Source organism: Diadema antillarum, unplaced genomic scaffold, assembly GCF_040938485.1.
Source record: "Diadema antillarum isolate AM-2024a unplaced genomic scaffold, OU_Dant_1.0 seq00000980_RagTag, whole genome shotgun sequence".
NCBI lineage: Eukaryota > Metazoa > Echinodermata > Echinoidea > Diadematoida > Diadematidae > Diadema > Diadema antillarum.
Genome location: NW_027271820.1, coordinates 615,266 through 638,900, shown reverse-complemented (window position 1 = coordinate 638,900; position 23,635 = coordinate 615,266). Strand labels below are relative to the sequence as shown.

Genomic DNA, 23,635 nt, shown 5'->3' with positions numbered 1-23,635 from the left:
CATAGTTATAGAAGCCTAACCCTGGGGCGCTCCTTGTACAGTAGTACACAGTTTTGAGCTTCGCATTTGGGCTGGCTGCAGTTAATAGAAGCCAAACCCCGGGGCACTCCTAGTACACAGTTATACTACGCATTGGGACTGGTCGCAGTTACTAGAAGCCTAGATCTACAGTGTATATTGGGAAATTGGGCGATATTCAGCATGCATACGTATACATATGTGTGGAAATCAATGGAAAAACAAGATCATTGATGGAAATTAGCTGCTTGGTCTGCGCTCTCAGAGTGCTTCTCTTGTTCAAAATATTTTCACTTCATCATTGTGTCACTGCCACCTCTGCACACGCCATCACATTATAGCTTTCCTTGAGCAGCTGCAAGGGATTCATTGATTCAACTTTTCAAGGTTCAGTATTTAAATGCTCTTCTTTATTTCATTTTTTTTACTCCAGATAAAGACCTGAATAAGAATTTTGAAGAAAGAACCACAGGATCTACAAATGCAATGATGTCAGCTTTGTGTCGTCTGCCAGTCGTCGTTATTTTGGGTGCTACAGGGACTGGCAAGTCAAAGCTTGCTTTGGAGTTGGCAAGCAAATTCAATGGAGAAATCATTAGTGCTGATTCAATGCAGGTTAGCACTCTATCGTAACATTAGCCGTGAGGGTTCTGCTTTTCAACGCCAGGTATTTGGGGGCACAATCTGTAGGTTGGTAGTGCCCTTGAGGAGGGAAGTTAAGGCTCTGGCCATGGACATAAATAGTTATCAAATCATACAGTTATGGTGAGATGCCAACACAAATATTAAAAGGCACTCCCAATATAATACTCTTTGATGTAATGTGGCAGTTCAGTATGTGCAGTTCAGGAAGGTACATGTGTATGATATCTTGACAGATGATTCAACATGTATGCAATCCTATCTGGGTGAGGTGGGTTCCTCTTCATATACCAGGTAATTCAACCCCATATGTGCAGATGTCACATAGGGTGTTTAACTCTTTGTATTGAGGATTTCTTCCACTTAAAGGACAAGTTCACCTTCATAGACATGTGGGTTGAGTGAATGCAGCAATATTAGTAGAACACATCAATGAGAGTTTGAGGAAAATCGGACAATCCGTTCAAAAGTTATGAATTTTTGAAGTTTCTGCTCAGTCACGGCTGGATGAGAAGACTACTATAGCTTGTGATGTCATATGAGTACAACTATATAAAGAAAGTATAAAGAAAATTCAAGATATTCTCACTTTTCTCACATAATAAAAGAACACTCGACTTCTCTCTTTCAATTGTCAGGGGAAATAATATTACCCCTAACATACGTCAGTAACATGTCGAAGAAATGTGCACTTTATTCAAAAAGTCAAGTTTTGTGAAATTCTCTTTTTAATTTCCTTATATTGTTGTACGCATGTGACATCATACACTGTAGTAGTCTTCTCCTCCAGCAGTGATTGCACAGATACTTTAAAAATTCATAACTTTTGAACGGATTGTCGGATTTTCCCCAAACTTTCACTGATGTGTTCTACTAATATTGTTGCCTTCACTCAATCCACACATATATGATGGTGAACTTGTCCTTTAAATCAGCACTGTTTCCATTTGACAATTTGTAGGTCCTATTTCATCATGAGTGTATGTATGTGTGTCAAATTTTATAACATATTACATTTCGATAAATTTATGGTAAGGGAAAAAAGCTACAATTTGTAGTTGAGAAAGAAGATAAGAAATGAGCAAAATGGAAAGAAGAAAACTAATATGACTATGAGACTTAACAAAGAAAGACAATACCATCTTTTGCTTAAATCGTTATTTTTATCCATATTCAGAATCAAAATTTTATTTGAATTCAAGTTTGTTTCTTGTTTCTGTTTCCCTTTTTTCATATAAAGACCAATTAAAGACGTCAGCAAAATATTGCTTTTCATTTCATGAATCATGTAGAAACCCAAAGGACAAGACTTCAGTAAGACAATTAATTTTCTAGAAACATTTGTTGTCATTGCAGGTTTTGTATCATCACATAGGCAAGTTGACAACGCCTTAAAAATCAAATGGCCATTGATGAATTTGTCAGAAAGCTGGGATTCAGTTCTAATCACTTCAATTTATGTGACTTTTTCACACACACAGTGTAAGAGATTTGATGGACTATCTGTTCAAACTGGGCATGAACATTATTTTGTTGTCTTATTACTAAACATGGCATTGTGGCCTTAATTTTAGGGTGTACCTATGTCTGCAATTATGTCTTTCCATGACCATGATGCTGACTAAACTGCCTCAAATCTCTTGAGCTACACCAGGACACGTCAAAAAATATGCTATGCAGTTGACACCTTGTTTTCTGCAGGATTTTTTTTTTTTATTCATTGCATTGTTTTATGATAAGTGTACATAGCAAATTATGAAACCAAATCTAGTTGGTTTCAATTCACTGTAATCTTTTTCAAGCAATAGCAGGTTATTTTAAGAGTCAGAGCAGTTGTGATGTATTCTATTTTGCTACAATATCTGGCTTGTTTTTGAAATGGCATTTCTCTCAAATATGCTGACATGAGATGTACAATGTATGTATTTTGTTTCCCTCAAATAGGTGTACAAAGGACTTGACATCATTACAAATAAAGTCAAGAAAGATGAACTAGAGCAGTGCCCTCACCATCTGCTTGGAATGATTCACCCTCTGCAGCGATTTACTGTTGTAGATTTCAGGAACCAAGCTCTACCAATCATTGATGGATTACTGAGCAGGGAGCATCTGCCTATTATTGTTGGTGGAACAAATTACTACATAGAGGCTCTTTTGTGGAAAGTGCTGCTTGCTGATGAGGTAATGTATTTCCCTTCTCCCCTCCCTTAACAAGAGAGAACTTGAGCAGCCCATTGCAGTCCTTTGCTTCATTTTTTATTCCTTATTCCCTTATCTGCTGATGATGCTGATTATGAAGAAGTGATTGACCATGATATTTCTGCAATGTAAGTTTCACTGCAAAACAGGCAAAAACAACAAGATGGTATATGTCTCATCTAGTTGAATATACCTTGTGAGTGTAGGCAACTTCTATTGATTAAAATCTACATTATATCAAAGGATGTCTGACTTTTGTTTTACAGTGAAACATATACTAAAGAATACTCTATGCTGAAGGGAATTCTTACATTGTATCTTGTGAAATATAAAAAAAAAAAAATGTCCTGCATACATGTAAGTTGCCAGGCAATTAAAAGTATAAAACACATGATGTTGGAGAGTAGCCTGTTCATGTTTATATTTTCAGTGAAGATACATTTCTTCTCATGTGTTTGTGTGTGTTTTTCTTCATTATCAGGGCAATAGATCTGACCAGCTTCTCTATGAATCCAAGGGTGAAGTGGTGAATTTGAGACTCAAGCGTAGGAAACGATGTCATGACGGAGTTCATCACACTTCCAATGATGCTGGCAAGGGGCCACCTAAGGCAACATGTGTTCACGAGTGTGATCCTTCAAAAAGTCTACAACCAAAACAATGCTCTGATGATCAAAGTGACCAGTCAGATGCCTCAACCATGGAAAGACATCATAAGACACTAGAACTACCCAGTCAGTCACCACTGTATGAACATTGTCACACAGGTCATATAGCAGCCAGCCAACCAACAGGTCATACAGATCATCCAGAATTTAGTAAACCAACAGCAAACCTGAATCCGCTGGAGAGTTCTCAAAACTCCCACGTTGTATCAGGACAGTGCTCAGTGAAAGCTGGTGATGCTGGAAGTCTTGGGGAGGGAGATGAAGCTGAAAGTGAAATGACTGGTGCTGAGTTTTCTGATGGTTTAGAGAACATTTCCAGCATGGAGGTTGTAGAGGTCATGGTGAATCACATGAAAAACAGAGAGCTTCATGATCTCCTTAGCTCTGTGGATCCTCAAATGGCCTCTAAATTACATCAGAATGATAGAAGAAAAATATTAAGGTTTGTGAAATTATATCAGTGTAATATTTGATATGAAGATGATTGGTACAATTAATTCATTACTTGAAGCTTTTATATATCCTTGACTTAAACTGAGCAAGTAAAAGATTGGTTTGATTTGACATATATGATGCTGACACTCCAATGAAAACATACAACACATTCTACTTCCATTAACCCGTTGAGGACAAGTCACAAGTATATTCGGGCAAGCGTCTATGGAAAGTTTATCTTGTAGCAAAATCAAACCGTTCTCAACAGGTTAAGATGCAGGAGTACGTTATTGTGGCAAATATGGCCTTGCAGACACAGGATTCTATTTAAAACTTTCTGAGTATGGTGATGTGTTTTGGTGGGCATGCAGTCATATTTTCAACATAAATCAAAATAGGGAGAATTACATATCTGGCTTTGAATGGTCTTGTGTCAACAGTATGTTTGTTTGTTGGAAGCAGTCTTGTTGATCAGGGAGGAGTAGATGAATCCCAACTTCTCTCCTCGTTAGTGTTGAATTATTCATAACTGTATCCTTATATATTTCCTTGCTTTTCTTTGACAGGAGTTTACAAGTTTATGAGCAGCATGGTATTCCTCACAGTGAGATGATTGACAGACAGAAGTCTGTAGAGGGCAGCAGTCACCTTGGTGGGCCTGTGAGATATCCAGACACCTGTGTGCTTTGGGTCCAGTGTGAACAAGGAGGTATAGGATCCCAAGTGAATTATTGTGCTCATATTGTGTGCAGTATTATGGTTTTGGTACCTCAAACCTGGGAAGAGGAATAGAAATGTATAAACACTTAACTACAGGAGCATAATAGCAATGATAAGTCAGAGGTCAAAGTACTTTATTGTATGGGGGGGGGGGGGGGTGGGGGAGTAATTTTCCGCCAATATTAGGTACCATCCTTCTCTCCACAAGCATTACATGGAAGTTGTCCTGTATGTAGACATGTACTCAATAAGTACATAATAAATTTACACTATCCTTACAGGTGAAGAATGCTAACTGTCCATATCACCCTGGAAGAGTAAAGTACAATGTAAGGGAGAAGAGTTCAAATAGTCTTTGAGCTCTTGTATTTTTTCTGAAAAAAGAGGGTGGTACTTGTAAACAGATTGTGCAGAAATACTTCTATATCACAGGTCCTGGCACATAAATTTGTATATTATTGGTATGGGAGTAAGTGTGTATTTTTGCCTGCTGTTGGCAACCCAGTAGTAGTCTTTTCAAAATCTTTGACAAATGTAGCAGACATGCTGAATACCTTCGAGGAATTCAGGAATTACTGAAGACAAATTGCTGTGAGTGAATTAATCAAGTACAAGTAACAGTAGCTAGTTGAAGGTTACCTGAACTATGTCTTTATATGTCCCTACAGTCTTGGACACAAGATTGGACAAACGTGTTGATGAGATGCTGTCCAGTGGCTTGGTGAAAGAGTTAGAAGATTTCCACATAGACTACAATGAAAGGAGACTTTCTGGACAATTTCCTCCGTAAGTTTTATTAGTTCACAACTTTTATATTGATTAAAGATAGAATTAAGCACTTTACTACCACATTGCTGTTTTATCAACAAATTTTCTTCAGGATAGTTGGTTCCAAGTTTAAATTTGAGCTTTGACTTAAAGGGATTGTATACTTTTGGTTGAAACCTAACTTCAGGTTTCTATCATTTTTCAGTGAGATTATGAGAAACCTCTTAGAAAATATGAAAGAGCATGTTATTTTAAGAGGAATTCAATGTTTGATTTGATTTGATCTGATTTGATTCGATTTATTCATTCTCCGTATGGCAACATTTACATTTTTTTTTTCAACATAATCAAACATAATGATATACAAATATGAAACTCATTATAGCTAGTTTCAACAATTTCAACAATTTTGATTTCAAATGCATTTAAGACAACATTACAATACATGTGTTACGAATTACCATACAGAACGGTCGCCAATAATAAGCTATAAGCTTGACCCTTTGGCAACCGATAATACAGTACGTTAATGCAATAAAAGAAGGGGGTCCAACATGATGCTCGCGGGTTAGGGGGATAATAGGAGAGACAGAAAGAGCAGGAAAAAGAGGGTGATAGAAACCTTCCGATACCAGGCTTGCCAGATCAAACTCACAGTAAATACGAACAGGTGTACATATGATTATAGATTACAGTGATGTATTCACATTTCACGCACACATAGACATGATACAGTGTTGTTATTGTCAAATAAAATTTACTTTGAATTAAGAATACAAGAGCAATAAAAACAACTACGAAGTATACACAGTTCAGCGTCCTACCAGGGCGTATAGAAGAGGGTAACTTGCCCGACATAACAAGAATAATAGATATCAGAGACAAAGACGTATATAATATGGGAGGAGCGCGGTTTATTTGATGAAAAACGGTTTTGATATGGCTGAGATATCCAAAAAGAGCGATCCTAATAATAAAAGGTGGGACCTACCTTCTATTTCGATTGCTTTGGTTTACTTTGTTTTTTGAATGTTTCAGCCATTCCAAAACCAATTTCCATCAAATAAACTTTGAAGTCTTCTTAGAATGGTATGTTTTATACTATTTCATAAGTGGTTTATTGCTATCTCAAAAAAGTTGAAAGCCCAATCTTCATCTCCACCAATACTGTACCACCCCCGTACCAGCAGGGAGGTGGGAAGAGACCCTCTCTTCCCACCACCCTGGTACCAGCTCCATCCTATGGTTTGTCATTTTGTCTCTATTCTGTCTCTCATGGCAGCAAACTGATTTTCCAAAAGTCTGTTTCTTCTCCCTTCTTATACCCAACAATGTGGTTACTAGTCATTCTGTCGAAAGGACACATGTGTTTGTTCCTGTTAGAAAAGTGTTAAATTGCTATTGTGCCATTGCTAAACTTTTCCCCAAAATGAAATTTATAATGCAGTATTTTTATTTTGATATAAAATTACAATCAGTGTTATTATAATTGACCAATTGTATATACCACAAATGACTCTCCCTTGTAACAAAGTCTTAGATTTGGATTGTTTCCGAAGGACACTTTATGCCTTTCATGTGACATGTCTGTTGCAAGCTGACTTATCGTCACTTTCATACATAGGTTTTGATACCTGGTTTTCATGATATTTTAGGGAAGAGCTGTACACCCAAGGTATTTTCCAGTCCATCGGCTTTAAGGAGTTCCATCAATATCTGGTTCTTGAGGAAGAGAAGAAGAAAAGTGAGGAAGGAGAACATCTCTTGCAGGACGGTGTGGAAAAGTTGAAGACTGCCACTAGACAGTATGCCAGGAGGCAAATCAAGTGGGTCCGGAATCGCTTCTTGAAGAGTAAGGATGCTGTATTCCTTCTTTTTTACTTGATCTAAAAAAGAAAAAAAAAATGCATCCTTTGTCTTTCATTTCTTCCTTTTACTTTTCAGAATTGCAATAATCCAAATGGGGATTGCAGTGGTGGAGATTACTATTGGTAATAAAATTGATGTATATATATATATATTTTTTTTTTCTTCACAGTTTTGGATACAAGTTCAGGGTTATTCAAATTCACGAAATTCTTCCGTCGACGGAAGAATTTCATGAATTTTAATAATTACGCAGTACCCGCTGCATGCCATAAGAATTAGAACCAACACTTGCTGTCGGGCAAAAGCTCAGTGGTCTAGTGGAGAAGACGCCTGTCCGGTGATCAGGAGGTCGTAGGTTCGAATCCTGCTCGAGTATGTACACCCATGATTTTTTATCATGGCTACTACTAAAACATTGATCAATTCAGTGCTTATTTACGTCGATGTAGGGCAATTTGTCAATCAGTTGCAAAGTTCAGGGTTTATAGAGGGGACTCTTGGGTTAAACACAAAGATACTGTTTTCTGTGTTTATTGTTCTCTCTTTGTGTACATGTGTTGTTGTTGTTAGTCTTTTTTGTAGGGGGGTTAAGAAGAGCCTTAGTATGTGCAACATTTTACTGAACTCTAAATGAAAGTGCCATTCTATTGAACAGTGGCAGTTTGCAGTTTGTAATGTGGATAATGGTTCAAGTAATATAAGTCATGCTTTGCTTAATGGTGTAACCAATTCATGCATAATTAGTCTTTGTAATTTTTTCTTGAAAATGCTAATTTAGATCTACAAGTTCACATTTTCTTTTTTTTTTGTAAGGACAAAACAGATACTAATTACTATGCAGAAGAAACATTGTAGATGAAAAACGGATGTTATTCACAAAAACGAGAGAAATATAACAGGAGAAACTGGTTGTTGATTGGCAGACCAGACAAAAGTAGCAAAAAGAATGGAAAAAATTAAAAGATAAGAGAACATATTACAAAGGTAAAGATGAGATTTTAAATCAATGACTGTCACTTTTTGATCACAGGGGGTACCTCCTCATTGCCTGTGTATGGACTTGATTCAACGAATGTTGCAGAGTGGGAGGACAGAGTTCTCAAACCTGCTGTAGAAATACTCCAGTCTGTAATGGAGGTATGAAATTAACAAATCTGGCTATTTTCACCATTGTTCATTGTCATAATTGTCGTATATTGTCATGTTTAATGCATTGTAATTTCACATTTTCGCATGGAATCTTTAAGAGATGACTTTGATACATTTTGTTGGAATTCTATCTTGTGTTGTAATGCATATTTGGGAATGGGATCAGGGAGAGGGAATGGAACACGTTACATACGCACGCATGGAGTCGACTGGGCGGTTCAGTGTTGGCGCTGGCTAAGATTTTGACCTATTTCTGGGTCTAACATGTCTACCTTGCTCCTCCCCGTCAACTACTACTATGAGCAAACGTAATACAAGCCTACAACCATCGAGAGAACCATACTGTTTGAGAAACAGGTCCAGAACTCAGCTTTTAAGTTCCAACACTTCAACAGCCGGCAGGGCACATCTACAACAGGCTACTGCAGCAGACGCACCTCCCGAAACCTCCGCGCTCAGCCAACGGACTGAACCGGTTAAAGAAAACTCTGTAGCGGATACGCAGCAACCCACGCACCATTCGTCGTGCAGTACCATGGCGCCTGGGACTGAAGGTACGTTAAGCCATTCCGAATTCACAAGGGTCACTGAAAAAATTATGGATAAACTGGAAACGCTTTCAGTGAGCGTTAATGCAATTCGTACTGAAGTATCTGACATACGAAATACCTTGACTGAGTTGCAAACTGCTGTTTCAGACTCGAGTGCAAGACTTACTACCATTGAGAATGACACTTTACCCCAGATGAAAAGAGATAGAGTGAAGATGGAAGCTGAGTTGAAAGAACAGATACTTTTAATGGAATTGCATGACAGGAAACTTAATTTGTTGATTTATGGAGTAGAAAATCGGCAAAACGAAAAGGCTGTTGAAGTTGTGAGAGATGTAATTAAACAGCTTGGTTTTTCTGAGCAACAAGTGCAAGGAATGTTTGTGGTGAATGCGCACCGCCTCCCTAGACGTCCGGTGGCTGGTAGTGACGAACAGAGCAGGCGTGGCCCTGACCCGATTATTGTAAGGTTTGGCGCCATGTTTGATCGAGATGCGGTTTGGAATGCGTACCAGAGAATGCATATGCGTCCCGCCACTACGAGAGGTCAAGCCCCTGCTCGACCTAACTTCCGGCTCGCAACAGACTTACCAGCGTCACTCAAAAAGAAACGCTTTCAGTTGGAGCAAAAGGCCTATCACATGAGGAAGAATGAAAATAAATCAACCAGAATAAAAGTGGTCGGGGTGAAAGTTCTGTTGGAATGCAGAGAAAAGGGTTCGCTATCGGCATGGAGGGTAGTTGGAGATTGAGTTTCAGATTGATCAGGACCAGTTTGATTTCTGCCAAATGAAACGCGGCCATCGTTTTGCTCTCCCTTCCCTTTGTACAGCGATACACAGTAAAATGATTAAGTCAAGTTTGAATTCATAATTTTCTTCGAGTCCTATCTGTGTTGGAAAACGGAAATCGGAATTTGTCTTCAATGTCTGCGTTATTGTTGTAGCTAATGATTGTAACTTTCGTCGGCACGAATGCTAGTAGTAAACAAATTGGGCATTGTATTCTTCAGGTGAGCTGATAAGAGCAACACGACTTCATTATAAATGGCATCTTGTGCGCAGGGTGCTTACAGGCGGCGTTCCGGGAATGTGAAACACCCAAACTATAACAACAGAAGGATCAGACATTCTAAAGTTGCAAAGCAATGCAGCTGAGACATGGAGTGCATAAATTGGTTCCTATGGTTACGAGTCAACGGAACTGAATATGTATTAGTGTGTATTCATTGTAATAAGGAGAAGAGTTAAAGAGGAAAGCGATTCTTACCTCTGCTGAATACTTGGATTTTAGTATGTATGAAGCCCTTCGTTTTATTCTGTTCGAGGTTATTAGAGATTTGCCAAAACAAGCATCAACCTTACAGGTATTTCATGCACTGGTTTGTATTCATGGTTGCAAACAAGCATCGACCTCACATTTAATGTACTGGTTGTGTGCTTATGGTTGTGTATCAGCTAGTAATAAAGGACGAGACATTTTTTTTTTTCAATCAACGCTGTAAAACAATCTGATTTTTGGGGGTAATATTTGTCGTTGTTTATTTGGTTTGACCTCCACAAATATACAAAGTTTTTGTGTAATGGACATTTGTAGTGGGTTAAACTGATACACTGTATTTTGTAACACTGTGTTTTGTTAAGGTCATTTGTAGGGGGTAAATTTGGTAAAGAAATGGTGGCAACACGAATGCATATCTGTGTATATGCGGCATTATGTGCCAAGTAACGGGAATGTATATATAGTTAACAACAGAACATTGAGTTGAGAGTCGCAAAGTGATGCGGTCATGCTCTGGAATGTATAAATTGGTTTTTATGTCTCTGAGGCAACTGGATGGAACATGAATTAGGGTGTGTTTTTTTTTCTTCTCAGAAAAGGATCCGAGATTATGAGGAAGGTGACTCTCACCCGAAATGCTGGAATTTATAATATAGGACATTGTTTGTTTAAATTCTACTGCAGTTCATTAGGAACTTGACAAAACAAGAGTCAACGTTACAGTGTATTACGTTCTGGTTGTGTGTTCATGGTCGCATATCTGCTGGTTACAACACAACTTAGTTGCGTAATAATGTGGATTTTGTATTTTCGTTGTATGGCTGGCCTCCACAAATATGTTCACACTCTTTTATTGGGTAATATAGAGGCCGCAGTGTACTTTTTTTGTTGAAAAGGATCAGAACCTATTGTGAACTTCCTGTGTAAATTATTTTTAGCTTTGATTAAGTAATAGACTTTCTCAAGTGTGTATTTCTTTTTTGGGAAAACTACCTGATGTGCTAAAGCCCAATTATAGTGTTGTGTTGCTTTCGGTCTTTTTTGGAAGATTATTGTAAGAGTAATCTTTGGTTTATCATGGATAATATGCATGGTGCAGTTTTGATATGGAAGTATATTAAGTTCATTAGAATTATAATTGATGGGTGAAATATATATTATGGTGAATGGTTAAACAAAATGAATACAGGGGGCATGTTACTTGAATACAAAACGTGTCTGAACAGTTGCACATCAATATAATGAAAGGATGACACGTTTTTATGTCATACGATATGACTTTGGATGCAATGTTGTTTGTTGTTTGTTGTTTGTTTTTGTTTTTGTTTTTTTAACCGGAGTACATCCGTTTTGAAAAAGAATCCGAGTATATTATGATAACAAAAATGAATTTTGGCGTAATGCAGGATTTGTATTGCGCAACTTGCTATGGTTTAATAGATGAAAACTCATGTTTTGTGATCATGGAATTCAAATTTTCATTTTGATATAGTATGTATTCCCTGTGTGTTTGATGTGATCAGATAGACAACTTTACAGAGTGTTATGAATGTGACATTACATGGAAAATTACTGTCACGTTTGTAAAGTTTCGTTCTCGTGTGAACACACTTGAAGATCAATCAATTTGTGTAATGAAAATAATATATATGAAATTTATTGACATTAGAATGAAAATGTATGGTTTTCGATTGTGTCATTGACCGTGTTTCTGACAGCAAGTGCCGTTAGGTCTGAAGTAAGAATATCCATGATTTTGATTATTTTGCAAAACATTGCAGTGTAATCAGGATTAACAATGTTATTGGTTATAAGTTTTTTTCCCTTTTTCAAAAAAGAATGTAAGGAAACGCCAACAAGATATTGCTTTGCCTAACAGTGTTGTTCGGCAATATGATGTATAGTGTGACAAAATGATATATTGTTTACGGCTGTGTTTTTGACCGTGTTTCTGACGACAATTGCCGTCAGGTCTGAATTGAGAATACCTATAATTTGATTATTTTGCAAATCATTACAGTGTAATCAGGATGAATATTGTTACTGGTTGCAAGTTATTTCCCCTTTATTTTTTTTTTCCAAAAAAAAAATATATATATATGGAAATGTTATCAGGATGAATATTCTCACTGGTTACAAGTTATTTCCCCTTTATTTTTTTTTCCAAAAAAAAATATATATATGGAAATGTCAACAAAGTATTGCTTTGTCTAGCAATAGGATATGTCGTTTATCAATGTGATGTTATTGTCTAACAATATGATATTGTTTGCGGTTGTGTTTTCGACTGTTTTTCTGACAGCAACTGCCGTCGGGTCTGATGAGGATATCCATATAATTTTGATTATTTTGCAAAACATAACAGTGCAATCAGGATAGATAATTCTACTGGTCATAAGTTTTCTCCTCTATTTTCAAAAAAATATATATACATATATAAGGTAATGCCAACAAAATATTGTTTTGTTTAACAATATATGTTGTGGTATGCTTTAATTGAAAATCCTGTAAAATTAGAGATGAATTGGATTTACGAATTTAGATTTATGTAACTGTTCGGATTTCTTTCTTTTTATTTATTTTTTGTTGGTGTTGGGGAATTACGCAAACTTGATGTTATGATGTAATGAATGATATACATGAATATTGCAGTGATATCTTGTACACGACAATAGTGAATTTCATTTTTTCAGCGCCGAAATGCTATGCAGTTGCGAGTGTCCCCCCCCCACCATATTTACACAATGGAACAAAAGATTTCCAGGGGTTCCAACTGATTGTGTCTGTAGTGTGTATTAACTTCATTTGTCTGTATCATATTTTCAATACATGTGTATTCCTTGTTGGGTTGTACTTCGACCAGTTGAGGAATATATTGCATTTTATAAACGACCCCCCCCCCCCCATCCATTTTGTTTTTGAGATGATTATTACTACAAGTCTGATCCCCCTCTTAATTGTGACAATTTTTGGAAAAGTTACAAGTTTTTATCCGTACGTTAGATCTTTATCGCTTGTCTGCATATTCATATGCGCACAACTCCTGCGTACTCATCATTCTGCCAAACTGGTGTAATGTGAAGTACAGTACTTGCTTGTACAGCAATTGTTCACTTGTACGGTCCCAGTATCGTCTGCACTGAACCGAACCCTTTGCTTATCTGCCTACACTCGCAGCCACGCCCACATCAAACACACACACGTTAAGACACACACACACACACACACGCACACACACACCCAAATCTCACACTCTCAAGCACAATCATACTCTCGCATGTTAAAACACTGCTTACACACGCCATGCATACACACACTACCACTGTTATAATGATGCCATTGGCGGCATTGGTGTGAAAATAATTATGTTTCGTATTCAGACCTGCGGTGTGCTGACAAGTGCCCGAGAAGGTACATTATTGGCCTGGGGTTTTTGGAGCTATTCTGTACTTATCGTATATTATTGATGATCCGGAAATTGATCGAATGTAATAGCCAAGCCACGTTTGTCCTTGTCTAATGTCGGCTCAAATTTTTGTGTATGTATGTTTTTGCTGTCGTCTCGGAAGCCCACAGAGAGACTGGATTTATTCTTATTATGTTGTGTGTGTTCTATGTCTTTTTCTGTCCATGCTTCTCAGTGTTCTTACTTACCTTGTTCAGCCCTTTCTCGTTTCACGTTCTACGTCTCTTCAGCGATCTTCTGCTTATCATAATTTTGACGTCACCCATGTTCGTAGATTACTCCAGCGTCTTGCCACATCCCGGCGACTGGGTATTTTCTTGTATCGTCCACTTATTCACGACATCCTAGTTTTGTTAATAACGCAGACTTTTAAAAATTCGTCTCGTATTTTTAATTATGGCTAATTTTCTGAATGCTCCATTTCATTCCGTATCGAACGATGATTTTTTTGAATTGTTTAGGAACACAAGCTTAGATTCTGACCCAGTTAGTGGGTTAACCAGTACACGAACCACCCCTTACAATGATTTTGTTACCGATAGCCTGAATACAGCTGCAAATGAATTGCCTCATGATCTTAGTAATGATTTCACTCAAAATATGTTGTGCAATTATATTACAGTGAATCAATGCAAAGATATGATTCATAATTTTTCTGAGGACACGTTTTCTTTGTTACATTTAAATATAAGGAGTTTGAATAAACATTTTGATGATTTAAAATTTCTATTAGAATCTGATGCAAGCCAGTCGCTATCCGTTATCGGATTAAGTGAGACATGGTTAGCTTCCAATACAGAAAATTATTTCGCAATTGAGGGTTATAATTTGTTTGTTAACAATAGGCTTGATAAGAATGGAGGGGGCGTTGCATTGTACATATCACGTTCCTTTGATACTATTGTTCATGAAGATATTTCTAGAATGGACAATGTTGTTGAATCTTTGTTTATAGAAATTCTTATCCCAGGATGTAGAAATCTTATGGTAGGCATTATATACAGACCTCCTAATTCAAACGCCAATGATTTTTTAACTTATTTTTCAGATCTTGATAATTCACACGTTTTCCGAAATAAGGATTGCTTTTTACTCGGTGATTTCAATATAGATTTGCTGAAGTCTGAGCATGATAATATCTCTAGTGATTTTCTTCACACACTTCTGTCCTCGTCCTTTCTTCCTCTTATTTCTAAACCCACACGTGTTACAGATCGCTCTGCCACCCTCATTGACAACTTGTTTTGTAATATTCTACCCCTCCCTGACTCTTTTATAATCCTTTCAGATATGACTGATCATTTTCCAATAATGACTTGTTTTACTCTTAAAACACCAGCTAATATTAAACCTATTTCACCTCTTTTGTTTAGACGTAGAGTTTCACCTGAAAAGTTAGCTAGTTTTGATGTGGCCCTGGAGAATGCTGACTGGTCAGGAGTATTTGGCAGCGATGATGTTAATATATCCTTTTGTAATTTTATGGAAACTTTTAATCATCATTTAGATGATGTAATCCCAAAACAAAGAAATAGAACAGAGTATAAAAAGACACCTAGATTACCTTGGATTTCCAGATCAATTCTTCGTTCAATTAATAGGAAAAATCGTTTGTATTACAAGTACAAATTGGAAAAAACTGAGCGATCGAAGAATAGATATACATCATATAAAAATACTTTGACAATGATTTTACGTTCTGAAAAGAAAAGATATTACTTTAAGCAATTATCGAAATATAAGTTTGATATGAAAAATACTTGGAAAGTCCTAAAACAGGCCATGAATGTTCCGAGTAAACACTCTGACATTGATAAAATTAAATTGAATGATGAATCGATTAATGATCCTCTTCATATTGCAAATATTTTTAATTCTTATTTTTCAAAAATAGGCGAAAATTATGCTCAAAACATTCCTGCAACAGATTCTCATTTTACTGAATTTTTAGGTCAGCGTAATTCTGATTCCATATTTTTTATACCAACTAACAGATTTGAAATTATTGATATAATTTCTTCTTTTGAAAATAAACGAAGTTCTGGTTATGATGAGATAGATAATTTCATACTTAAGGGTGTTATTTCCTCGATTGCTGATCCACTTGCTCATATATTTAATCTGTCAATTTTTAATGGTGTATTCCCTGATAAAATGAAATTAGCTAAAGTAATCCCAATATTTAAGGCAGGCGATAAGTTCGAAGTCAGCAATTATCGCCCAATTTCATTATTATCGTCATTGTCTAAGGTTTTAGAAAAACTTATTTACAAGAGAATGATCAATTTTTTGAAGGTACACGACGTTTTTACGAATTTTCAGTTTGGTTTTCGTGAGAAACATAGTACTACGCATGCTCTTTTGCATTTTGTTGATAGAGTTGTTCACGCAATCGATAACCATTCTCATCTAGTTAGTATTTTCTTGGACTTCTCCAAGGCCTTCGACACTATCAATCACGATATTTTACTTTATAAGTTATCGCATTATGGAATACGTGGGAAGGCCTTGGAGTGGTTCAAGAGTTATTTAGTTGATAGAAAACAATTCGTTACAATTAAAAACAATGATTCCGTTGTCAGAGAAGTTAAATGTGGTGTCCCACAGGGAAGTCTCTTAGGGCCGTTATTGTTTATTATTTATATCAATGATTTTTGTCGCGTATCCGACGACCTCTCTTTTATTCATTTTGCAGATGACACTAATGTATTTTTTGCCCATAATGATATTGATTTTCTCGTTCATAAAATTAACATTGAATTAAAAAAAGTGACAAATTGGGTCAGGGCCAATAGGCTATCACTCAATGCTCAAAAAACAAAATATATGCTTTTTAGTAATATTGTTGATAGTTTAAGTACAAATATAGTATTAGATGACTCTCATCTACAAAGAGTCTCACATATCAAATTTTTGGGTGTCATTGTGGATGAAAAACTTTCCTGGAAATCACATGTTGATAATGTCTGCAATATAATTTCACGTAATATAGGCATTGTAAATAGATTGAAATTTCATATTCCACAAAAATCATTACTTATGCTATATTCGTCGTTAATATTGCCTCATCTTAATTATGGAATATTAGTTTGGGGCAACACGCATCAGAATTTATTAGAGAGAGTGTTCCTCTTACAAAAGAAAGCTCTACGTGTTATCTGTTATTCCCCTGTACGTTCTCATACAAATATGTTGTTTGCCTCCAACAAGCTCTTAAAAATTGCAGATTTGTTTTTGTTTAATTTAGGGCAATTTATGTACAAGTATTGTAATAACTTGCTTCCGTCTATTTTTGACTCTATGTTCCTAAAAAATCAATCATTTCATGAATATCCTACTAGGCGTTCCAATGAATTTCACTTACCTCTTTTAAGAACGATTTTTGCTAAAAACACACTTATTTATGTAGGCCCAAATTATTGGAATTCTTTGAATCAAGACATAAAAAACGCTCCATCCATATGTTCTTTCAAGAGGAGACTGAAGTCTTTTTTATTGCAATCGTACGACTCTACAATACCGAATTAACCATTTGGCCTTTTTTCTCAGTTACACTTACCTGCTCACTTTGTCCCCTCTTCAAAGAATTAATGGTATCTTTTTCCTGGATGCTCGCAATGTTGTCACCTATGCCATTTTGCCCATAGCGTCTTGAAGTTGACTTTCCGTATGTGACTCCTGTTCATACGTCCCTCTATTTTCTATTTTCTTGTCTTATTTCAGGCGTCAAAATATTACTTTTCCCCTACAACTATCCTCTTATTCTCTTGGCATGCTTCTGCCGAAGATCGCTGTTTCTGTTGTTCTGTTTCTGTTTCTGTTGTGCATTTTTGTCTGCTATTTTGTCTTCAGTTTGTCAGTCTTGTCCATTCCGTTTGTCTTGTACAACCTTTTTTTTTCAGTAGTTGTCTCGTTGTCTAGTCCTGTTTCATGTTTGTTCGCGTCTATGAAAGTGTATATATGGTAATCTAATTTTTAGTGGGCTTCCAGACATCTTCCACTTTATTATCTTTTGTATCCAGACTTCTTCCACTTTGTTATCTTTTGTATCTACGATGATTCGATTCCATCAATGTTCTTCTCCAGAGGGGCCCACACACTACAAGCTCTGTCTTTTTAGTGGGTCCCTCCATTTTTCGCACGGTATACATGTACTTCATTTCGATCACTTCTGTTTCTTTTTTACTATACAATGTATGATTACTAAAGGTCCTCAATTATTGTACAGTCTTTTCATTTCACTATGTTCTATTTACCTTGTTCTCTGTTATCAAAAGAAGTGAAACATATGTTATGTCGGAAAATGAAATAAACTTTGAATTTGAATTTGAATATGACTTGCCTGTCAACATAGCACTGTGACTTTCTCATTTATTATGAGTAGGCCTGCAGTCTTCATGTGCAAGCTACAGTACTTTTGGGGTAACATCCATCCTTACCTTACTGACTGTTGAAATGAAGACTTGCCTCTCTTAAAACCTGTCACATGACACTGATCAACTTGTGTTAGACTAAGTTCAGATTGTAGAATTAGATACACATGGATGGATAAATTTACCAAAATCAAATAAATTTGATGGACATGCTATACTTTAGTCCACTGTTTTTAAGAGGTGCACTCTCATCTAGCTTTTTTGCATAGTCATGGTAACAGAGTTTACATCCAGGTATGTTGGTTACGTGGAATTCTAAATATTTAGATATTCAAATACTAGTATATCACCAGCATTTGCAGTTGAAGTCAAAGAACTGATATGAGAATTTGGAAGTAATTTGATAGTGTTGTTTTTACTAAAATATCAGTAATTGCATTGTCAGAATTTGGTTTTGATGTATTGTCCAAACTCTGCATTCTTACATGTTGCATGATGTTTCTTGTGCTTGATGTTGAGAGTAGAACAGATCTGTGCATACATGTATATATTCCTTTTTAATTTTTTATTTCCATCAAACAATACTAAAAATTATTCCTCACATAGTGTATCCTACGTTGGTGACATGAAAGTGATTTTACAGTGAGATTTGTTATTGACTGAAATGACAAAGTCAATCTTGATTGAATCAAATATAAAACTTTCCAGGGCAAGGAACCAGAGTTAGCTGCCCTGCCATGTGAGGAGCCAGAAGTAGTCACTACTACTCAAACCTTTGTCTGTGATGTGTGTGATGGAAGACACTTTGTAGGTGTGCAACAATGGGAAGGTGAGTGAGTTCTCTGCAGCAACATGCTACTACAGGTGGTATTCTTCAAAGACCTTGGAAACAAATAAACCAGTTGCCTTTTCTGAATGATATCTTGACCCTAATTATCAAATTCGAGGAAGTGATGAACAATTTAAAAAGGCTGTACAGTTCTGGTTGAGGTGAGGATTTAGCTTTTAACGTTTTGCGAGATATTCAGAAATCACTCTATAAGATGTCAAAGAGCATGCACTTCTAAGGGGTATCGAAAGTTTATTTGATGAAAATTGGTTTTGAATTGGCTGAGATATCCAAAAACAACGTGAAACAAAGAGATCCTAATAAAAGGCGTGGCCTGTCTCCTTCTATTATTATCACTTTTTTGGGATATCTCAGCCATTTCAACACCAATTTTCATGAAATAAATGTTGAATCCCTCTTAAAATTACATGCTCTTTCTTATATCATAAGAGGTTTTTTCTTTATCCCACTAAGGAGTGTTATAAACCCGAATCTTCACCTCAACCAGTACTGTACAGTCCCTTTAATCTCCTTTGGTATGATCCTCATACTTATACATCAGTCATGTAAAAACTGTTTTGTTCCCTTTGTAAGCATTGCTTTGTAATTGTTGGCCAAGAGCTGTTACACTTGTTCTACTCTTCTGATGCTTTTATCTGTTCATACTCACTTTGTGTTTGTGCATTCTAGCACATTCCTTGAATCCATGTCAATATCAAATATTTTGATTATGCAGTGCACCATAGATGCTTGGATAATACAAAAGTGTGTTCTGTGTATTGTTTTGCTGTCATGTTGTTGTTGTTTTGAATGCTTCTTAATCATGATTGGCAGATCTTACCAAAAAAGGGGATATTCAATTCTATGGAAGATTTAAGTTTCATACTACTTTGTAGATGTATTGTGGGAATGCATAGAGGCCTGAGGCCCTGAAAGAAAAAAAATCAACTTATTCATCTTTTTTTTCTTCTTTCTTTTAAGTTGGAATCAATTCTTTGGAATAGGGAATTAGGGCAATTCATTAAGTAGCTTTGCTGGCAGCAGATGATTTTTGATATGGCCTAGAAGAGGTGGGTCTTTTAATGAAAAAGCCTAACATGGAGGTTGCATCAATTTCGACTTTATATTGACTTAAATGAGTATCAGGCCCCCTCCCCCACTAGAATTGCACCTTCTAGTGTCCAGTTAGGTAATAGAACATATATCACTTTGTAGTAACACTGTCCTTAGTGTATGTATGCTAGAGAATTTATAAGCCTTTGACATTCATGCAAATCAACTGGCATGAGTGAAACTTACCTGATTTTGCTTTTAAGTGATTCACAAATGATCTTCAGGCAAGTGTATTGTTTATAATACCAAGGTATATTATAAATCTGCATTTACAGTGCTTTACATGTGATGTTCCTTTTATGAAATATGTTGATGCATGATGTCTGTACATGTATATTTGTGGTTGACAGGTCATCTTAAATCAAGGAGGCACCAAAAACGAGCAAGGAAGAAAAAGCTGAGAGATCTGATGGACAGGGAACAGTCAAACAGACCAACATCAGTGACAAACACAGAAGCAATGCCATCACAGTCTCATGTCTGATACACAAATTACAATAGAAAATTATATTCATGAAGATTCTATGCAGCTTTGGCAATACAGGGTGGACTGACGGAAGCACCATGTACATGTATGTTGATGTTTCACTTATACACTGTACTTGTTTTCAAGGTATATGGCTATGTAAGGGGAGTTAATCTTACCCAAGTCATGTGCACGAAGACAGAGAAAACTGCTTTGATGCAAAATATTATGACTCCATTGTAAGTTAAATAACAGACCTTGATGGAAATCTCTCTCTCTGGGGCTGAGAATACAATTATGCTGTAATGGCACATAGTCCTACTAGGAACCTATGTACAGTACAGAGCCACAATGGGACAGTAGTGTGCTAGTCTCCACCATTTTCTTTTCCAAACCCAGCTGGACATCTCATATTGAAGCAGTTATTGGTGAAGGAATCAAGTTGTTCTTGAAAGTGACTGGAGTGGACCATAGACCCAGAGGAGAAAGATAATCTTTCATGTCACCTCCAAAAATGAACAATCAGATTTTCACCAAATGCACAAGGAATTGCCCTGTAGATGGGCAAGGGAATTTCTTCATATTGAGGCCTTGGAGCAGGACTCGTGGGCATAAAATTGTGAAGAAGTAAAAGTGAGATAATTTGCTTTAATATATATTGATATACTGGAATGCATGAAGACTCAACATCATGTTTCAATTCTCTTTGTACATTGCATACGGGTAGACTAGAGGCATATGTGTGACTGCCTCAAATATGTATACACAATAAATTACATGGCAAATTTCATATCAGAACAACAGTGTTTTCTACTGCTTCTTTACCCATCAATGTTTTATGACATACACTGCTGGCAGGTGTACATGTATTATACAGGCAACTCCCATTCTAACGAAGTCCTTGGGACTAGCAGTTTTCTTTTGTTAAATTGAAATTTTGTTGTAGCCAAACAGTAAGTATATGAAGATACATGCATGTACATCGTGTATTTAGATTATAGTTTGAGACCTGAATTTTTCCTTTGTTTGCCTCAAGAATTTTGTCATAACCAGGTTCATTATTAATGTGAGTACATCATGATTCATGGGGGCTCAGTGTGCCTTGAAAACATGGACCTAAATTAAAAACTGTGCCTGGCTGGAAGAGGAGTGATATGAGTTAGATGTCTGGAGAGAAGCAGTGGATATGGATAATGAAAAATGAGATAATTGGGGGAAAGAAAACTGGCAGTGATAGGTTGGGTTGTGAGTATAGGACCTGGTCCTCATTTCATAAAAGATGCTAGGATAGCAACTCTTGCTTGAATGGCAACTTCCTATAGCAACAGCCAATCAGTAAGCTGGATTCTAGTCGTTACCATGACAATTGTCTTCCTAGCAAGAGTTGCTATCGTATGAACTCTTTATGAAATTGAGCCCGGATGAGATGCTCCTTTCTTCTTGCCAATGAATCCATTGAATGTGACTGGCCAGCAGAAAGGTATGACGTGTGGTTACTTTATGACCTTTCCTACTATGGAGGACTCAAAGTTACTCTATGCTGGTTGTATGAGACATGTGCATTGCCAAGAGGTATTTACATCTCCTAGATCACACTACACTTTGTCATGTGTTCCACACCAGTGTGACCATATTTTTTTCTTCAACACATCCAACTTTGACCCACTGACTGGATTGTGCACGTTTTTTTGTGAGAAAATACAGAAAAGATGTGTTGACTTTCTTTGTACATGTACCCTATTGACATAAATTCAAGTGCACCATGGGCTGATGTAATAACTGAACTATATTTTGTGAAACAAAAAAAAAATTCCTCTCTGACTCTTGAATATACATCGTATATACATATATATATATATATATATATATATACATATATATATATATATAATTACACATTTTTTTCACCATTTGTGTGTGTGTGTGTGTGTGTGTGTGTGTGTGTGTGTGTGTGCTCTTGTAATTGTAGGTGAAAACCATGGACATAGCAATATACCTTCAACTCCAGGCATGCGTAATTCACAAACTTGGTTAGGATAGATGTAAACAATTCATGAGTGAGAATTATTACAGAAGAACAAGACTTGTGAGCCAAAGGGAAATAGAGACAGATTACTGTACAAACAAAAACATGGATACGGACTCCACGCTAATGTTTACACCAAGATTTGCATTGTACATTTCATCAATTCGTAATTTATTAATATTTTGCTGCATCAGAGTATGAAATAAAGTCACATCACAGTAAAATTCTCAAGAATGCATCTGTCATGTTTTAAAGAAATAGGTTTGCAAAGATATTTTATCAATTTCACTTGGGTCTTCACATAGTTACAGTAGAATCTTCAAAAGTATTGCATGACTGCTACAAACAATTTTTTCTGCTTTCATTCATTGTCACACATATGTAACAGTACCACGGCTCATTTTTTCTCTCTCTCTATACAGTGTATCCTTAAACTTGAAATTTTGGTGGCACTTTAAGAGAAAGGTAGTGGCCTGAAATAAAGAGAAATATAAAAATCAATGGTAAATTTCAGCTGCCTGGTTGGGCCACCATGTCTTAACAGGAGACTTAACAGAACTCTATGGAAGTGTGCTTGGCTAATCTCAGCAAAGGAGGCCACATCATTTGCTTTCTATGCCTTTGACTGTAATTTATAGACAAAAATCATTGTGTTACCGGAAATGTTTTATCACGGCACAATTGATGTGATTAGTTGACAAGTTCACATCAATTTATACACATACATTGCATTTAAAGAAGATGAGCACATCAATTTCAACCTTTTGGGTTCCATCCAAACTTATTTCCCTCAGAGTGTCCTATCAGGCTATCACTGCTTTGTCCTGAATAAGCTATATCATACATAGATACAAGTGTATCTCTATTACAATTGAGTATAATACTGCTTGTGTATATGGAAATGAATATCTTTGAAATTGACATAGTATTGGCTTCACCCCTGGGTTCCCATAGGAGTAATCTGAGTGAAGCACTTTGTATCATTACTCCTAAGAATGATTCCAGTCAACTACTGGCACAGCTGTCAGAGCTACCAAGTCTCACGCATTTTGCGTGAGCCTC

At 36.5% G+C, this 23,635-nt stretch overlaps 1 protein-coding gene across 1 annotated transcript; it reads left to right on the top strand.

Moving 5' to 3' along the window:
- The first annotated feature begins 475 nt into the window (after positions 1-475).
- Positions 476-23,401, top strand: LOC139742109 (tRNA dimethylallyltransferase-like). The gene is made up of 10 exons (XM_071652679.1): positions 476-633; positions 2,605-2,841; positions 3,341-3,969; positions 4,529-4,671; positions 5,351-5,468; positions 7,106-7,302; positions 8,350-8,456; positions 18,848-18,968; positions 20,432-20,523; positions 23,315-23,401. Exons 1-10 carry the CDS (start codon positions 505-507, stop codon positions 23,399-23,401), a joined length of 1,860 nt encoding a protein of 619 aa, XP_071508780.1. The 5' UTR covers positions 476-504.
- Positions 23,402-23,635: the final 234 nt, after the last annotated feature.